Genomic DNA, 19,241 nt, shown 5'->3' with positions numbered 1-19,241 from the left:
CCCAGCTTCCTTGCCCTTTGGGAGATGAGTTCTGCATAGTTTCCCTGAGGCCCCAGCAGAACTGAGACCCAGTTGCCCACAATAACCTACAATAACCTGCTCATGCTAACTCAGCCTGTATTGGCTGTCTTCCCTTCCTCTCTCGCATCTCCACTCCCCCAGCAGTGTCCCCTGGGGTCACCTCCCAAATAATCACTTGCATCCAAATCCTTATCTCAGAGTCTGTTTCTGGAGAACCTCACTTAAAACATGAAGTAAATATTATTCGACATTTCTCAAATGAGGAAGTTTAGAACAAGCTAAGAGTAAAACATCAGAGCATATCTGAAGCTACAAAATGTCTCAGGATCCAATATTCCTGCTTCCCACGCAAGTCACACTTTTTAAATACATGGGCAAAAGACTGCATTTTCTGAAATTTAACTTAGTTTAATTAATTTAAAACTTTCTGTTTTAACTGAGCCTTACTCATATGAATCGCTTTGTATTAAGGCCTAGACTCCAAAGGGCAAATGGCTCTGCATTTAGATCCTGTTTCCACCACTTTCCAGCCGGCTTGTCCCTTTGCATCTCAATTGCCTCATCTGTCAAACAAGAATCTTAACACCTACTCAGTAAGCTTATTGTGAGGATGAAATAAGGTCAGGGAAACACAGCCGAGCTGAGTATTAAAAATTCACCGTTAAGATCATCCAGTGTTCTATTTTTGTCACATAGCAGATTTCGCAAAAAGAATGAAACATAATTTTCTCCTTGCCCCTTTCATTAAGGGCAGCCCAGCCTTTGTTATTAATCTCTGGATTCTCTTGACTCAGGGAAGGATCAAAAGCCTTTTCATGCTTCCTGGTTGAGAGGGAAACGGTCTGAGGCAGGCACTGGGCTCCCTTGCTCAGACCTTCATTTGGAAGGAGCTTGTACACGCAACATGTGGGACGTACTTAGACTAGAAAAAGTATTTGTTGTTCATCTGAATGAAATTCAAATTTAACTGCACATCCTGTGTTTTATCTGGCAACCCTCCCCCAGAGGGGCAGGCACTGGAAAGGATGCGAAGAGGACTGGTCTGCCCCTATGGTAAGTGTTCACTGAATGCTTGGAGAATGGAGGGGAAATTATAGAAAAAGAAGGCGGAAATTCAGACCTTGTAGCAAGCCAGCACCCATTGGTGACAGGTGGATGGCTGCCTGAGGCTGAGAAAAGGACCGCTGTGCAGGAAGGGCCATCTCTGTAGCCAGCCCCGGGCAGCAGTGGTCGAGGAGGCTCCCCTGCAGCCCAGGGCCTTTGCCCTGACAGTGTCCAGAGGAGCCAAGAGTCCTGAATATTGTCTGGCACTACACGTTCCTGCTAATCTTGGCAGATGGAAATTTGGCGAGTCAGGGGAGAGAAAGAGAATGTTCTTTACAAGCTGGATGCTGCTATGCATCCACATCTATTAGATACACAAAGTTCTTAGCAGAGTGTCTGACACATAGCAAATGACCAACAAATGGTATATGTGATGATCATTATGATCACCCAGGACCGAATTCTGGTAAAATTGCCCCAACTTCTATTTACCTAAGCTACCCCACCCCCAACCACTCTAGACTTCGGGCTGATTTTCCTGATTCCAGGTTTATTTTTAGCTGCTATGCAGTCTGGGAAAGAAATCAACTCTCAACTCTTTATACTGTTTGTAAGTTGTGTTTTCTTCTCCCCTACATATAGGCAGGGGATGTACAAGGAAATAAAATTCATATTTAACAATTTTGTTCCCCATTCCCAGAAAAAAGAAAGGGACTGAAAATACAGGCCAGAGAGAAAGAGGAGAATTTATTCAGATATTTCAAATCTCTAGACCTCAGCACAAGTAATCAAGAAATTACAGGATCATTTAATGATTGTTTTAAGAAAAAAAAAAAGAAAGCTCAGTGATTTCCCCCTGATGATATAATCACAGCCTTGAATTTTAAGTTAATTATCTACACTTCAAGCTGTCATCTTCTTTCTATAATTCTGATTTGAATCTAAGAAATACTAGCATAGGTAGACAAAAATAGACAAGTAGGTAGACAGACACACAGATATTTATAAGAGCCAGTAAGTGGCAAATTTGGGATTTAAAATTCAGGAAGTTTGACTCCAAGGTGTATATACTTAACCATTATGTTTTTTCTGGTATTTTTTTTTAACTACGTGTATAGTAGGAGCTCTCCTAACTGACCTCCTCTTAAATAGCTCACCAGATAATTGACGTTCTCCCTTCCTTCTGTAACACACAAGTGATGCTCCTCCAGTACATCCAGAGCCCTCCTCTGGAGCAGTAGGACATCATACAGTTCTGCTCCCCTCAGTGGAAGAATAAGCCGACCAAGAACAAAGTGGGTTTGTCCCCAGCCTGTTTATGGCAGTTTTGTTATTATAATAACACAACAAATCAAATATGGTACAAATCAATAGGACATGAGTGTGAATAAAACAGGTTTATTGTGTCTCTGAAAATCAGGTTAACTGCTTAGAAAAAAAACAATAAAGGCAAGGTGTTTTAAAAGAAATTATTGGTGTACTAGACAACACTACAAAGATTGAATTTTTGAGATCATAAAAAATCAATAAGGACTTCTATACTCAGATTGTTTCAAAAGTGGCTAAGTTCTCATCTCACTTCAAAGAAACTGAAACTGGAAATTATAGGAAATACAATATTGGATGACTGATGAAGAAAACATAGGGAACTCCAATCAGCAGGGCTCATATCCAAAGAAGCCTTGGCCTTACACAAAAGATTGCCAAATTAATGTTCATTTATTATGCTTTAAGTTAAAATTTTCCAATTTCAAGAATGTGTCTATCTCTTTAGAAATAATTTTCTTCTTTAAGTGATTAAAGGTTTGGTCAATCCATTCTCAGATCCCCAGGGCTTTACTGTAAATACACATACGCATATTTTCATCAAACTCTTAAAAGGCATGAGGGTAAGACAGAAGAGGGAGGAACGCTCACTTTTTACTTCATATTCTCTGAACTATTTGGAATCAAGACAAAATAAGGATTTTACAAGTTTGTGTTTCTGTTTCTCAATGATCTGACTCCAAAATCTTTTCTTCGATGGAGGGTAGAGTAGGTGAATGAATGGAGCAGCAGAGTAAAGATTTTAAAAAACAATCAAATCTGGGAAAGGTCTTCCTACCTTCTTGCAGGGCATTGCCCATCCTAGAAATGGAAGCCCTTGTGCCCACAATCTCAGGGCAGAGCTGGTTCTTAATCTTGCTTCCCACAACGGAGAGTTGCAAAAATGATTCCAGGAGGATGACATGCTTCCAAGGAGGATATGAGGCTATCTTCTCCAGGTCCTTACTCTCTGAGGCAAGCTGGGTGCCCACTGCATAGATAGTAACTCCTGCCCTCCGGAGGAGAGAAGCCGGTCTGGACACATTGTCTTGGGAGAAGCCATCCGTGATGACCACAGCTATCTGCTGTACACCTTGCTTGGACCGGCTGCCCTTCTCCTGAATGAAAACCTCATTTCTTAGGAAATCCAAAGCAGCCCCAGTCTTGATCCTTCCTCTTTGTCCCTGGTAGGTTAATTTGTCCAAACGCTCCAAGACTTTGGCTGAATTCTGAAATGTATCCAGTGAAAACTCAAGTTGTGGTTCCTCACTGTAGAAGACCAAGCCAGTTCTCACAGCATCAGGATGAATGCTTAGAGAGCTGATGGTGGTCTTCAAGAAATTGACAACTTGTTGGAAATTCGATCGTCCAGCCCTGCTAAATTCCTCAATGAGGAATACTAAGTCAGCTGGGATAGCAACTGGACACACTGTAAAGAAACAAAACAGAAAGAAGGGCTTTAGCGTGAGAACAGGGGAATAAAGGCAACACTCATTTTGTACATAAAAGTTGTATTACGCTATATTTTATATATTGTAATAATATATTTACTACTATGAATTGTAATAATATACATTATACTAACATATTAATGCAGTTTAGAATTCAGTAGAAGCCTTTATGACCATCATTTGGCACGATGGTCAAAGAGCATCACAGAGTTCCTACCTATCTCAAAACTCTTCACGTGAAAAAGTATTCACATCACTTGCAAAATCTGTAAATACACGAACACCCACAAGCAAGTGCTTTAAAATGATTTTTCAATTCATCTAAGTCCATTAAAAGCATTTGAGTCTTGCTGAACTAATTTTTTCTTCAGTTTTCCAGTGCTAGGAAACCCTGGATCAAATTCTTTTTTATAGGCCTGAAACTTCCTTGACTTAATCATTTTTCCTCTCTCTTGGTAAAAAATGGAAATTACAAATTATGACTATTAATTCACGTGCCTTTCTCTGACAAATTTTATGTCATTTCAATAGAGGTAACATGAAATGTTGCAAGCTCCTATGAAAAATCTTTCACCAAAAATTGAGCTAACTGGCTGTTTCATTTTGCTATGAAACAGTCTTCCCTTCAACCTGCCTCAAATGGGGTCACAGAGTTCTGACTGCATAAACTCCCCTCCGAGAGGAGTCCAGACACCTCCCTCCCAATTTAAGGCAGTAACTAATGTTGGGAAACCCACTGTGCCCACATGCAAAAAAGGTCCAAATCTGCTTTGATATATAAAAAAAGAAATCTCCCTAGCAGAGAGCCAAAACCACATGTACAGAAGGTTGAAACTAATGTGTACACAACTGAATATTGTGGAACAAAGTTTAGAGAAGAGAATATAGGGGCAACAGTATAATCTTTTGACTTATCTTTGGTCTCTTGGTGTCATGAAATTTCCCTGTTGGTCCTTTTTTATAAAGAACCAAAACAATGCTCAATTTAAAAAGAGGCTGTTGCCTATGATTTTGCCAAGTCTAAAACACCTTCTCTAGGAACTGCAAGCATCTTTGACTTCTCCCTTCCTTCACCTAGTACTGGTACCAAGAGCTATTATTGTCCTTTTGCGTTTTCTTCAGGATTCATCCCCTTTCCTTATGGTCAGAGCCACCATTGGTCTAGAGCCAGGTATCCTCCCTATGTAGACAGATGACAGCTCAGCCTTAAAGTCCTTCTGAGTCTGAAGTATCATGTGGAATCCAGGCTGCCCACTGAAGTCTCCATTAAAGACCACTCTGGTCATGTCATGTTTTCCTGCTTAAAAGCTTACAGTTACTTTCCAGTGCCTTTGGGACTCCATAATCAGGGTCCATCCTACCTAATCCAATCTCATCCCTCACCACTTCTAAAGCCTCCTCCCAACCCCAATTGGCTCCATTTGTTCACTTGCTTCCCCATTCACTCAGCCCATTCCCACTCCCACACTCTTACTCACACTCTTCCACTTACCGAGAGTACCCTCCTCCCTTCTCCCTATATATTAAAATCACATTCATTATTGAGGGGCCAATGCAATTCCTCCCGGGCCTGGTTCTCCACTATACCCTTATTTTGCTCTATTTCTACTTAATGTAATGTCTGGAAGGTGCTTCTTAGTTCCTTATTATCTCTGCTTGGATTTTCTTCTTGTCTCACATGTGTTTGTCTTTTATGCCTGTAAAATTCCAAGTACCCTCAGGCTCTAGATGTTGAGAGGTCTGGGCAGAGCTGTGATAGTTCAGAGAAAGGAAGGATTGGTCACTCCCATTTGTGGGGATCAACTGGAAGTTCCACCAAGATTCTAGTTGTAGGGATGCTACGCTAAGGGGAACTTGAGAACTGAAGGATAATGTTTTGATTGTGATGGTATAGTGTATTCAAGGGCATAGACAGAGGTGAAAACATCTGACATATATACAGCAAGTGGTGAATAGTTCATCTAGGCTACTCCTTATAGTATATGAAAGGACTTGGCAGGAGATAAGACTCAGTGGTTCTTAACCAACAGTGGTACCTATTCCCAGGTGACATTTAGAAATATATGGCAATGTTTTGGATTGTCTTAAGATTCAGGGATGCTACTGGCAGGGACAAGGGATATTAAAACCCCAACAATGCACAGGACAAAAACTACACTGTGAATTGTTCCACCCAAAATGCCAATTTGCATCTCCCTTGAGCACCTTGAATACCAACTTAAGGGGGGACTTTATTTAATCTCTGGAGAGAAGTCTGAATGCTCCTTCTTCTGGAAAAGGTATGGAGTAACTTGGATTATTGCTCAGAAATATTCATTCCCTACACCTCACTTCCATGGGTGGAATATACTTTCTTACTCCATTGATGATGACATAGCTATATGACTTGCTTTGGCCAATGGAATGTTAGCAGATGATGAAGTAGAAATCTGAAAAGTGCTTATACAATTGGGTTTTCCCTGCTGCACCTCTGCAATTACCATAGGAAGGATATGCCCATGCTAGCCTGATGATCCCAGGAAGATGAGAGTTACGGAGCAAAGCCAAATGTAGATCAGCCAACCCTCAGCCAAATGCTAAATCTGTGAATAAGCCCAAGCAAGATCAGCAAAGCCATTCAGTTGAACCCAACAAAGATCAGCTGACCCCCAGCACATCTGGGAAAATAAATGATTCTGTTAAGCCACTGACTTTTTGGATGGCTTGTTATGCAACATCATTGTGACCATAGTTAACTAATACAAGGTATGTGCCTGAGGTAGCCCAGGTATCCTCCTCTTCCTCATCTACTGGTGCTAATGTCCCAGAACTGAAGAATCCAGAATGCACCCTCTTCTCTGCTCTTTCCCCAGACTTCTCTATTATGCACAGACCTCTCAGTGACTTACACACCTAGAGACCAAATCTTACCCACTGCAGCCTCTTTCTCTGCCTGAGTGCTGAACTCGGGCTGCCCAGTCCCTTGAATCACCGCATTCACATTATGTATCATCTGTCTGACTCCATCTTGTCCTTGCATTTCATAAATAAGGGGTGGGGTCCCCATCCCCTCCAGTTCTCTCCTGTCAAAGTCCTGTACGCCCACAGACATGACTTTCACGCCTTTTTCCCTCAATGTCTGTGCAGCATCCTGGACCTCATCCTCAGATTTGCCTGAGGTAATGACCACTGCATATTGGGGAATGCCCTGGAGAAACCGGCTTCCCGCTGCCTCCTGGAAGAAGGTCTGATGAAGGTATCGCAGAGCTTTGCCTGTCCTCCTGGAGCCACCCCGGAGCACAAAGTGTTCGTGGATGTGAGCAATCATCTCATCCTTGGTCTGGTACGTATTGAACAAAAACTCAGTGTGACCTTGATCACCATACTGAGCCAGCCCAATCTGGTACTTATCCCTGCCAACATCCAGCATGCCAACAACTCTGGAGATGAAATTCTGCATCCACTGGAAACTGGTCCATGATGTGTTCCGTGAGGTGTCAGCAAGAAAAACCACATCTGCATAGGCCTGGGTGGATTCTGGAATTGAAGAGAGAAGGGGGAAGGATAAGGAAAGGAGAAAGTAAATCAAGTCAAGATCTCATGAAAATGGAACACAAGGAGGGGTTTGTGTGGGGAATAGAAGAGGGAGAGGTACTCCATTTATGCAACACTGTGTAGATTATACTTTCACCTCCTCCACATGAGACTCTATCACGAAGCTTTCTCCCTCTCACACTCTGCTGCCACTGTTGTCTGCTTTATTAGGCTAAAGCACCTTCCAATTATTCTTCCTCAACCAATAGAGGAGGCAAAGGAAGTTAACACATACTGAGCCACCACTTTGTGCTAGAGATTTTTATGTACTTTATTTGATTTTATCTTCATAAACCATCTTACTAAGCAAGTATTATTATCTTCATTGTCAGATGAGAAAAGTGAAGTGAAGAAGTGACGCTGCTCATTCATGCTCACATAACTAAAATGTGGCAAAGGTAGGATTAAAAACAGGTCTTCTGGACTCTAAAACCCATGTTCTTTCCTGTCCATGAGAACTTCATTTATCCTTCGATCCCCAGGTCCAATGTTTCTTCATCTAGGAAGGCTCCCCAGCTTGTCTCGCAGTGGTGGACAGCTTCTCCTGCCCTCCCACTAAATTCAACGTATCCTGGCTCACATTGGAATTAGGTGTCCTGGTTGGAAGGGTGGGTTTTCACACAGCTTCTTACCTTTTATCTCACCCTCCACTGCCAAGCACAGAGTCTGAAGAATGCTTCCTGAGAAATCCTGCAGGATGTTGAAGTTTTCAGTGCTGAAGAGAAACTTCTCAAATGGCTTACTGGCTATTTTTTGCAACTCCTGGATATCCTGGACGTTGACTCCTACCACGTACACAAGAACTCCATCTTCTTTCAACCTGTCAGCTGCCTCCTGGACTTCATCGTTTGACTCCCCATCTGTCACCAGGATAACTATCTGAGGAACCCTGTCCTTGGCCCGGCTTCCAGCTGCCTCAGTCAAGTAGTTGGTCCTGATAAACTCCAGGGCACTCCCTGTGTTTGTGCCTCCTGTACGGTAGGGTAGATTCTGGATCTGCTCCAGTACCACACTCTTCAGAGGGTACTGGTTCAACTGAAAGGCTGGGTAGATGTTGTCATTATACTGAGCAAGTCCCACCTGGACCTGGTCACTACCAATGTCAAGCCCCAAGACAACAGAGCGAAGGAAGTTCTTCACTTTCTGGAAGTTCTGTGGTCCAATGCTGGTTGAGCTGTCTACTAGGAAGACAATGTCCGCCAGGACTGCTTCTCTGCAAGCTGTAAGAGAGAGGACAAAAGGGATGGGGTCTGCAGGCTTTCACTCAAAATTCTTAGAGCCAATGGAGCTAAATGGTGTACAGAAAGGAGAGCAATGCCAGGAAGCCTATATTCAGTGGTCCTTAGACACCCTAAATGACAGTGTGCTCAGAGAAGTAACAACATCCCCTGTGCCTTCCTTCCCTCCATTCCATCATCTTCTGAGGCTTCTAACCTGCTCTACTGAGACCTCCAATCTTGAAATCCACTTGAACAATCCCCTGAATTGCATTCAGAAGAAAAACACTTCTATAAATGTAGCAGCACACTGAGAAAGGGGCTGTCCTCTTTCCAGTGGGAATAAACTTCATCTCTGGGAGTGTGCTGGCACCAACAGCTCAGAGAGCAGGAATGTAGTCCATGTTCCGTGGTAAATCTCATTGTAGCTCCGCCACTTAGTAGTGCTGTGACCTATTTATCACTCACCTCTTTGAGACTCAATTTTCTTCTCTGCAGCAGCACTGAAATCTTTACACCAGCGCTCATACTCTCACAGGGTTGTTTTAAGGATAAAATAAGATAATCTATCACAGCAGACAATAGCAACACTCTGCACAAGTCCTTTTGGATTTCTTTTTACCATTTCTGCACACTGATCTTTGGAGGATTTCTCTTTGGCTACTGGAGCTGCTTTGCCTGCAATATATAAAAGCCTAGCTCCTTGCCTTAGGTCAAGACAACCCTGAGGCATAACTTATGCTCCTGAGAACTCCTGTAAGATCAAGCTAAAACTACTCTGTTTGGAACTTTTGCCTGAGATCACACCCTTCTTTACTTTCCTCTACTTTTTCTGTCTTGCATCCTTCACATCCTTATCAACCACCTTTGGGAGCTCTTCTGTAAGAAGTAACATGTATTCAAATCCTTGCCTCAGGCTCTGCTTCTGGGGACACAATCTGTAATAACCATTCTATTGGGATGGATCTGCTCTGAAAGACCTGGGATCAAGTCCCAGCTCTGCCATCCAGTTATAGCACCTTTGGCCTCAGTTTCCTCACATAAAAAAATGCAAATAGGGGCCAGCCTGGTGGCGCAGTGGTTAAGTTCACACGTTCCCCTTCGGCAGCCCAGGGTTCACTGGTTCAGATTCCAGGTGTGGACCTACACACCACTTGTCAAGCCATGATGTGACATGCGTCCCATATATAAAGTAAAGGAAGATGGGCACAGTTGTTAGCTCAGGGCCAGTTTTCCTCAGCAAAAAGAGGAGGATTGGTGGCAGATGTTAGCTCAGGGCTAATCTTCCTCAAAAAAAAAAATGCAAATAATAATACTAAGTGCCTTACATATCCATGTAAAAACAAATACTAATTGCCCTATGTATCATACATATTTCTATGTATCGAACAAAAAATTGCCTCATGTATCTAACTATCAGTCAGATGGGGCATGTAAACAAGTTTTGGAAACTATATAGCACCAAGCAAATGGTAGTTATCATTGCTATGTATATAAAACCTCTTTGTAAACTTTAAAGCACTATACCAAAGTAAGGTATGTAATCTGGCTGTACAAATGCAATCTACCAGCACACAGTTGCAGCATCAAATGGGTCGAAAGTTTTAGCACCTCCTCCAATTCACCTCCCCCATGCAGAAATACCAAAAGAATGAATAAGTAACGGAGGCTCTAACCTCTTGTGGGTTTTGATGGAATCCACAAGCAATCTTCCCCTCTGCTCAAAGTTCTATGCTTTCTTATACAGTTTAGTAATTGATTTATAAAGAATTTTCCCAGTTAATGCCCGTGGGGGATCAGAAGTGGCCACCGCAAAATGTGTCTCTTTGGCTTAATTTTAAAGACAAAAGACTCTGAAAAAAAACTTTGACCCTCCCCCTAACTGCCTAAAAGAATATAAGATCAGGGCGGGCCTGTGGCCGAGTGGTTAAGTTCATGTGCTCAGCTTCGGCGGCCCAGGGTTTCGCAGGTTTGAATCCTGAGCGTGGACATGGCACTGCTCATCAGGCCACGCTGAGGCGGCATCCCACATGCTACAACTAGAAAGACTCACAACTTAAAAAAAAAACAACTATGTAGCAGGGGGCTTTGGGGAGAAAAAGGAAAAATAAAATCTTTAAAAAAAAAAGAATTTAAAATAAAAGGCCTGTGGCCGTGGCCAGCCTGGTGGCATGGTGATGAGGCTCGCAGGCTTTGCTTCAGCAGCCCAGGGTTTGTGGGTCTGGATCCTGGGCACGGACCTACACAACACTCAGGCCGCGCTGTGGCAGCATCCCACATAAAAAAAAAGAGGAAGATTGGCACAAATGTTAGCTCAGCAGCAATCTTCCACAAGCAAAAAGAGGAAGATTGGCAACAGATGTTAGGTCAGGGCCAATCTTCCTCACAAAATAGCCAAAAAAAAGATTAAAAGCCCCATCCCCAGGACAGGCCATCACCACAGATAACTCTGGGTATCAGTAGACTGTGAGGGTCCTTGCTAAGCCCATCCTTATCAAAGTTCTGTCTACCAAACATTTGCTTTTCCATGTGAACTGCCTTCCTCCCCTTTGAAGCCCCAAAGCACTACCCCCAACATCCTCCTTTGTCTTTAGTTGCAGACACTATTTAAGGTGAGCCCTTCAGCCGTGCTGGCTGAGTTACCCAGTTTTCCTGGTTTTCTCCCATGTATACATGTTATAAAGCTTCGCTTGATTTTCTCCTGTTATTCTGTCTCATGTCAATTTAATTTGTAGACCGGCTAGAAGGACCCAGATGGTAGAGGCTTTCTCTTCCTCCTCTACATGCCCCATCACCACCAGCAGAAGTACAAAGCTGAGGACAGGTGTATCATCACAGGTAACGACCGTAACGCTAACAGGCACCTTTGATGGGCTAAGCACTGTGATAAGTACTTTACTTGCATAATTTTATTTAATGCTTTTAAAAACTCTCTGAGGCAGATACTTTCATTCTACGAAGAAAATTTAGATTCAGAGAGATAAAGTAACTTCTTCAAGATGAGACAGAAAGAAGAGAACTTGGATTTGAACCCAGATGCTTCTTTTCCCTAAATTCATCCTCTTAACCAGTACCATAGCAACACACTGGCAATAAAATAAGCAAGCTTCCTTGGGGATCTACTGCCCTTTCCCCTCCTCTGCCCTGCATCCAGGCAACATGGGTAAGTTAATCTAGGAATAACATCATTCTAGGAGCAACTATATCTTCCTTCAAAAATGGACTTACACTACATCCATATATAAAACCAGCATAATGCCCACAGGATTAATAAAAAGAGTTCATAAGTTTTTGATCAATGATTGGAGAGGGGCATAGAGTACAGATGGTTTAGTGAAATTTTAATAGTAAAATTAAGCATGCACACACACGGAAAATAAGAAGGATGGTGGGAGGATGAATAAGAGATAAAGCTTTGAGTTCAGTGACTTCTTGATCAGAAAGGAAAAGGGAAAAGCCTTTGTACCTGGAGAGGCATGGTCAGCAGGTTGAGCTGCCTTTGCCAAAATATCACAGAGCTCCTGCTGAAGCTTCTGAGCGAGACTGTCCAGACCAGAGAAGTTGGGAACAAAGGAGGTAAATTTCTCCACAGGACTACTGGCAATCTCCCGGAGCTCTGCCAACGCTCCCTTTCTGAGGCCAACGGCATAAAGCAGGACGCCTGCCCTCCTAAATGCCTCAGCAGGTTCCCGCACGTGGTCCTCAGCTGGGCCGCTGCTGATCACCACGGCTACCTGAGGCACACCCTGGCTTGCCCGGCTCCCTGCTGTTTCCTGGAAGTGGTCATCTAGGAGGAACTGCAGGGCCAGGCCCAACTTGTTGCCCCCAGGCTTAAACTGAACCTTCTGAATGTGTCTCAACACATTGCCTTTGCGGTGGTAGGTGGAAAGTAGGAACTCTGAATGGGGCACATCGCTGTACTGGGCCAGCGCCACACGGATGGTCTCTCTGCTGACATTGAAGCCGTTTACCAGGGTGTACAAGAAGTTCCTCATGCTGCGGGTATGCTGGGGGTTGACGTTGGCATCCACCAGAAACACGACATCTCCCACAGAGGCCTCCCTGCAGACTGGGGAATAGGGTCAATTTAAGATAAAACATTACAAAATTGACAACTCCTGGCTGGCTGGAATCCATCTTTCCCAATTCATTGCCTTTACCCCCCACAGATCTGCCTGCCCAGCTCTCTGATGATGGCCAATACGCGCACAGCCCAGGCACGCCATCATCTTCCTTTGCTCCCTCACGGTCACCATCTACCCTTGTTCACCTGCCACCCTCTGTTCCATTCTAACAGACATTTGACCCTTCAATTAGATTCCTCACCGTGGCCCTCCACTCATTGCTTAAACTTAATAAAAGAAACCAGCTTCTACCAGTAGAGGATGCTGTTGGCACCCCCCCAGATCTCCTTTGCTGGCTAGCACATCTATTCCACAGCTGCTTCAAGTGCTACAGTTAACTGCTCCCCTGTGAGACTTTGTCCAGAGACCTGCTCCCGGCTGAAGGAAGTGGCCTCATCTGGAGACACCCACGAAGTTACACGACCACCACCACCACCCTGGGTGGCAAATGTTTGATCACGTGGGGATACAAACACCTGGCCCCCTTGCCTTAACGGAAACAATTCATAGTGCTATTTATGCTCCAGCATCTCATGTGGCTCAGGTCAAGGCTTGATTTTACCTAAGGCTACATCCTTCCTTGGCTTCCTTGCCCCCTACCCTATCTCACTTCTCTTACAGGTTTGTCCTAGAGAGCACTCCTTCAAGATAACATGCCCACCAAATCCCAGTCCTAAGATCTGCTTCTAGAAAACCTGACCTAAGACAGCAGCTCTCCAGCTTTCATCTCTGGCACTACCTGGCTACCACCAGCCTCTGTTAGTTTGACTCATGGCATTACCACATGTGTGGCTCATGTTTGTCCTTTGGCTGCCTGAACTCGAGGCTGCATTGTGCAACTACTTCTCCCGAACCCAGCTCTCATCCTGGGAACCACAACCCCAACAGTGGCCAGACCAAGTGGTACTCCAGCTGGGTCCACCCCGGTCTTCTGCATGGAAGGGATCAGGCACCAGGTGGCTACAGGACTTGAGCAAATAGCTTATCTTCTGGTTCTCAGATTGCAGTTCTCTAGAATAAGGGGTTGACCAGATGACCTGGCCTCTTCTGACTCAAACTTTGCTTTTCTGTGACAAGAAGTAAAACGTGGATTAAGTACAGTGCTCGTGTGGACAAAAAGAGGAAGAGGAGATTATGATTTATCTATTTCTCATGGGGGAGACCCTCATATCTCACAATTTGATTATCTGTGATGATGGGAAGAGAACACATAAGTTAGTGATGAGAGGAGGAACAAAGGCAGAAACCAGCTAACGAAGATTTTAGTTTCAAGTGGCTGGAAAACCAGGGATAATTATCCCACGCTGGTCAAACATACTTGCATTTGATTTTGTGCCAGGAGGATTAAAACACTGGCTGGGACTAGCCCTGCACTATCTCTCTGGCTTTCTCTCTCCACCCTCTCCACTTTGTTCTCTGGGTTCCAGGCTCCTTAATCTGGTTTCTCAAACTCTCATGCTCCCAGTTGCCACTGGCCTTTAACATGCTAATCCCTCCATGGGGTTTCTTTTTCCTCTGGTAAATTTCCATAGAATCAGGTTCTTTGATCTTGGTTTGTAATGTAACATTTATCAGTGTGCTTATTCAGTTAATGACAATCTTCCCCACCAGGCTGTGAGCTCCACGAAAACAGATACCATATCTTTTGTTTGTTTGTCCTCCACTTGAGTGTCTAGCATAGAGCCATCACTCAAAAAATATTTGAGGAAGGAAATATTTGGGAAAGAGAGAGGGAGGGAGGAAGGAAGACATCACTTACAAGGAGGGAAATATTGAACATTAATGAAACCAAATAAGGGACTTAGAAAAGTTTAGAACTAGAAATAATCCCATGAGACTATGCAACGCGATACTGTAGCAACTAGGTACACGTAGCTATTGAGCACTTGAAATGTAGCTAGCACAACTGGGAAACTAAACTTTAAATTTTACTGAATTTTAATTTCAATAGTCACATGTGGCTAGTGGCCATGTATTTGAACTGTACGGATATAGAATAATGAAACCAATTCATCCATCTCATAGATAAAGAAAATAAGGCCTAGAAAAGCAAAGTAACTTGTGTAAATCTGTTCAAAAAACCAGTAGAGTAGTCTCCCCTTACCCACAGGGGATACATTCCAAGACCCCCAGTGGGTACCTGAAACTATAGATAGTACTGAACTCTATATAGACTATGTTTTGTCCTGTACATACATATCTATGATAAAGTTTAGTTTATAAATTAGGCACAGTAAGAGATTAACAATAATAACTAATAATAAAATTGGCTTTGGGGCCATTATTAAGTAAAATAAGGATGACGTGAACACAAGCACTGTGATACCTCAACAGTCGATCTGACAACTGAGATGTCTACTAAGCGACTATACAGCATGGATATGCGGGACAAAGGGATAATTCGTGTCCCAGGTGGGATGGAGTGGGACAACTCAAGATTGCATCATGTTACTCAGAATGGCTCTCAATTTAAAACTTATGAATTGTTTATTTCTGGAATTTTCCATTTAACATTTTCAGACTGCTGTTGACCATGGGTAGCTGAAACCACAGGATGCAAAACCATGGATAAGGGGGGACTACTATATTAGAAACCAGGTCTCCTGCCATCCAGTCCACACCCTGGACTGCCATAAAGAAGATTAAATCAAAAGTCCATATGAGAGAGAGGCAAAGACCACGTGAGAGTTTAGACCAGAGGGCTGGGGAAGGTTGGTGTTCTCCAGGGGCATTAAATCCATTGTCCACTTCGAGAGTCCTGAGTCCCACCTCTCTCAGAAGTTTGCCCGATTTTGGTCATAAAGCCAAGTAGAGTCATGAGTATGGAAAAGTCAGAAAATAAATGAGCTTAAGGCCCATTAAACTTTGTTTCCCTTTGGCCCTCCAGAATGCAATCCTATTGAGAGGAGAGAATTCACTGATTGCTCCAGGGGTGGCTGACTGGCTTGTCCCCTTAACATCTCTTTCAGAAGAGATCTAACAAATGTCTCCCTGATCTTTCCTAGAGAATATTTTTCAGGCAAATAAGTATTGGTTCCATCCTGTGCAACTTGAGAAATGTATTACATTTTCATACGTTGTTACTTTCTTAACCCCTCCACTAGTTCTTTGTCATTTTAAGTGTTTGAAACCTGAAAAGACTGACTGTCACAGCTTCTGTTCACAAGTGAGGGGAGTCGGAGCCAAAGGGAAAATTTAGACAGCTTCATGTTTTTTTCCCAACAAGTAACAGTCTATGTAATTGTATTTGAATATTTAAACCTCAATACTGTCTCAGTGGGGCTTCAGGCTACTCAAACAATCTTCTCTTGATGAGACTTTCATCTTGAAAAGTCCCAACAATCTGTTAATGACTGCAAAAAATTGCAGAGGTGTCACCAGCATTTGGTGAAGCTATCTATCAGTAGCTTAGGTAATTGTGATGACAATTACCCCTCGGAATAGAAGGAGACAAAGCAAAATGCAGAGTCAATAGGACAGGCCCATGTTTACAAAAGCATTTGAGAGCCTGGAAACGCAGTCCAAAGTATAGTATTTTTTAATATTTTTGTTTTCTCGTTCCAAGTTAAGCTTTGAAAAAATCAGTGCCCACTATTCACTAGAAATTTCCAGATTCTAAGTTCTCCTTGAAAGAATCATTTTCCTTTTGTTAATTATGAAGCTCCTGTAATGTGTGCTTTTAAGATTGTCACTATCTCTAGGTTCCTAGGCAAGGTCATCATTTTCGGCTTAAAGAATCTGATGCATTACCAATTCTCTGTGACTTGATAAAACCAAAATTAGTTGCAAGGAAGATGAGCCCCCAAAACGTCTTCCAAGTCTCCATTCTCGATATGTTCCTAGACAGAAAAAGAAATCTCAGAATTAAAATTACGTCTTCACACACTTAAAATGAATGCATCCTATTGTATGTTCATTATACCTCAATAAAACTGATTTTAAAAAAACACAACTGTCCTTCCCAAGACCAATGAAAGCTTTATAAAAATTAAGGACATGTTGCCACATCATCTTAACTGTGCAGGGAAAATGGTCTTGCTGACCTAACTAAGGAAGAATTTTGTAAACACCCACAGTGTATACCTCAGATTCCACTGTTTGAAGTTGCCCAGATATGGCTATAAAAGGAGAAAGCATATAGCGCGTGGGGTTGAACTTCCGCTTCACACACTGAATTCATTTGGTGGGACATAAACATTTCTGGATGGTTTTGCTTGTATTTTTATACAAGTGTTGGAGGACCTGGTAAACATCTGTGGCAGACGGAAATATTCAGATATTGCAGGAGTCCATCTGCCTGATAACATCAAGCTAGCCTGAAAATATTTTATATGTTCCCAGAAGAAGCAGAACATCATACTTCCCTCCCCTAAATTTGGATCCCATTTCAAAGGCCTCCATAAAAATTATCCCCTCCCAATTTCATTTCTGTTTTTCGGCTCTAAGAAAGCCCATGTGTTGAAAAATAAGACCAACGTGACAATCACATTGACTGAGATGTTGCAATTGGAACAGGGGACACCTCATCTTTATCTTCTTAACCAGCCAACCTCACGGCCATCCTCAGCAGAGTGTAATGGGGTTAAAAGTAAGGATTCTTGAAGATAGACTGCCTGGGTTTGAATCCCAGATCCACTACTTAATAGTTGATCTTGGGCAAGTGGCTTCGCTTCTCTGTGCCTCAGTTTCCCCATTTGTAAAATGGGGGCAATAATAGCATCAACCTCATGGTCTTGTAATCAGGACTGAGTGAGCTCATTATTGTAAAACACCGTACCTATGCCTGGCACATAAAAAGCACTCTTTAAGTGTTTGTTAAATAAAGTAAGTCTTCTTGGAAACCCACTATGTAAGAATAAAAAAGTATTCCCCTTAATTTGAAACTCAGAATCTGTAGAGGTAAAGGGAGACTAATGTTTTGCATTGTGTATTAAGAAAGCAGTTATTTCATTCTGTATATTTTAATTTATATTTTTTATTTAATTCCTTTAATTTTCACTTTCAATTGATTGCTGCTTTGTACGTTACTAGACTAATATCTCTACATTCCTCACCTCACACCTGGGAAAGGCCAGCAGATCAGGCCTTAGTCTGCTCACTTTGTTGATGGAAATAAAGAAGTCGGGTCCCAGAGAGGTTAAGTAGCGTACCAGAGCTACACAGCCATGCACTGTCAGGTTCTGTCCCAGGGAACCCAACTCCAGTTCTAGTGCATGGCTCGACTTCAAACCCTTCAATGAAAGTCTCCAAGTCCAGACTGTCACTGATCCCCCAGAGTCCACTTCTTGTAAGATGAGGACCTAGGAGCAATTTACCATGGGGTAAAAAGGTGAGCTCAAGCCATAAGTTCCTTTGCCCACCAATTAGGTCTTCAAAGAGCATAATGTTATATCCAAAACACTGTATTTGGTGCTCCAGAGAATGGAATTATAAACCTTGCTTTCATGTTTAGAGAACTGAACAATCTATTTGGGAAGAGAAATTTTACATACTGGAAACAATAAGAAATTCAGTAAACTTTAAAGCACATTCTTAAACGTATCAAAGAGTTTAAGCAAGAATCTCACAGTACCTATATCGCTTTTCAGTCTTGGGACCTTTAAGCAAAATGTTGTGTGGAAATGACATCGTGGTGCCTAGAAATAGCAGCTCCCCAAGGATTGAGGGCCTCTTTCCAGAAAGTATAAGCGTAGCCACCCTCCTTCCCTAAGGACACATTGCTACTGTGCACGTTTAATTTACTCCTTCAGAGTAACTAGAGGATGGAGATAACCGCATCTATTTTATTATTTTATGCCCACAGAAAATACCGGGAGAAGTCTTGACTTCAGAGGAAGCCCATAGGCCTTGATTCTGGTTTCAGCTTGACCATTTGCTCCAGGAACCACAGCAAGCCGGTTCACCTTTCAAGGTTTATGTGAGGACTCTAGAGAGCTTCGCGCTGCTTTGGGACACCTACTGTATACCCCACTATATTATAAGCATTCCCCAGGACAGTCACCCAGTGATTTTCCAATAAATAGATGTGATATAATTGGATTTCTCTGTGCCTCGGTTTCTACATCAACCTCCCATTAATACCTCCTCAAGGAGGCATATAAGTAACTTGAAGGAAGATGCTCTAAGACTGTAAATATCCTATTCCCCAATAAATTTTCATCTAACGGCAAATAAATGGATGGATGAATCTTAAAGAATAAACTCTTCTAATGGATTAGGGACAGTATGAGGGTAAAGAGCTGGCAAGTTTGAAAGTACCAGGAAGAATGTTCCAAAATAAATTTACCATGATGATGATGATGATGATGATTACTATCACAATAAAATACTGTACTTCAATTTTTTAAAGTCGGGTTAATAAAGTTAGATGAAATATAAAAGCTTCAAGTACGGTATCTACATTTTCATATTTCATTATGTCCTAATTATTAGCATTAATGCACTTAGTCATAAGAAATGAGAAGTATTTTTAGTTAGTTGTAAATAAAGCACTAGAGCTGTTTATG

General features: G+C 42.5%; 1 protein-coding gene and 1 long non-coding RNA gene across 3 annotated transcripts in view; one reads left to right on the top strand and one right to left on the bottom strand.

Annotated features, from left to right (window-relative positions):
* The window catches only part of LOC103550800 (collagen alpha-4(VI) chain-like), a 103,480-nt gene that overhangs the window by 76,313 nt on the left and 7,926 nt on the right, over positions 1-19,241 (bottom strand). Inside the window, exons 2-6 of the mRNA XM_008519871.2 lie at positions 16,486-16,574; positions 12,078-12,680; positions 8,027-8,614; positions 6,732-7,337; positions 3,170-3,799 (exon numbers count right to left, since the gene is read on the bottom strand). Of these exons, the coding sequence (XP_008518093.2) occupies positions 3,170-3,799; positions 6,732-7,337; positions 8,027-8,614; positions 12,078-12,680; positions 16,486-16,561 (2,503 nt within the window). The 5' untranslated portion in view covers positions 16,562-16,574. The remainder of the gene's footprint in view (positions 1-3,169; positions 3,800-6,731; positions 7,338-8,026; positions 8,615-12,077; positions 12,681-16,485; positions 16,575-19,241) is intronic.
* Positions 712-19,103, top strand: LOC139076201 (uncharacterized). 2 transcript variants are annotated; one of them, XR_011527571.1, is made up of 4 exons: positions 712-1,074; positions 6,948-7,143; positions 11,347-11,449; positions 18,539-19,103. It is a non-coding gene; the product is annotated as an uncharacterized lncRNA (long non-coding RNA). The 2 variants fall into 2 exon arrangements; XR_011527572.1 differs by having other exon boundaries at positions 753-1,074; positions 6,948-11,449; positions 18,539-18,803.

Source organism: Equus przewalskii, chromosome 15 (genome assembly GCF_037783145.1).
Source record: "Equus przewalskii isolate Varuska chromosome 15, EquPr2, whole genome shotgun sequence".
In the NCBI taxonomy this organism is placed as follows: Eukaryota; Metazoa; Chordata; class Mammalia; order Perissodactyla; family Equidae; genus Equus; species Equus przewalskii.
The sequence above is the reverse complement of the archived record's forward strand: the minus strand, read 5'-3'. Positions and strand labels throughout refer to the sequence as shown.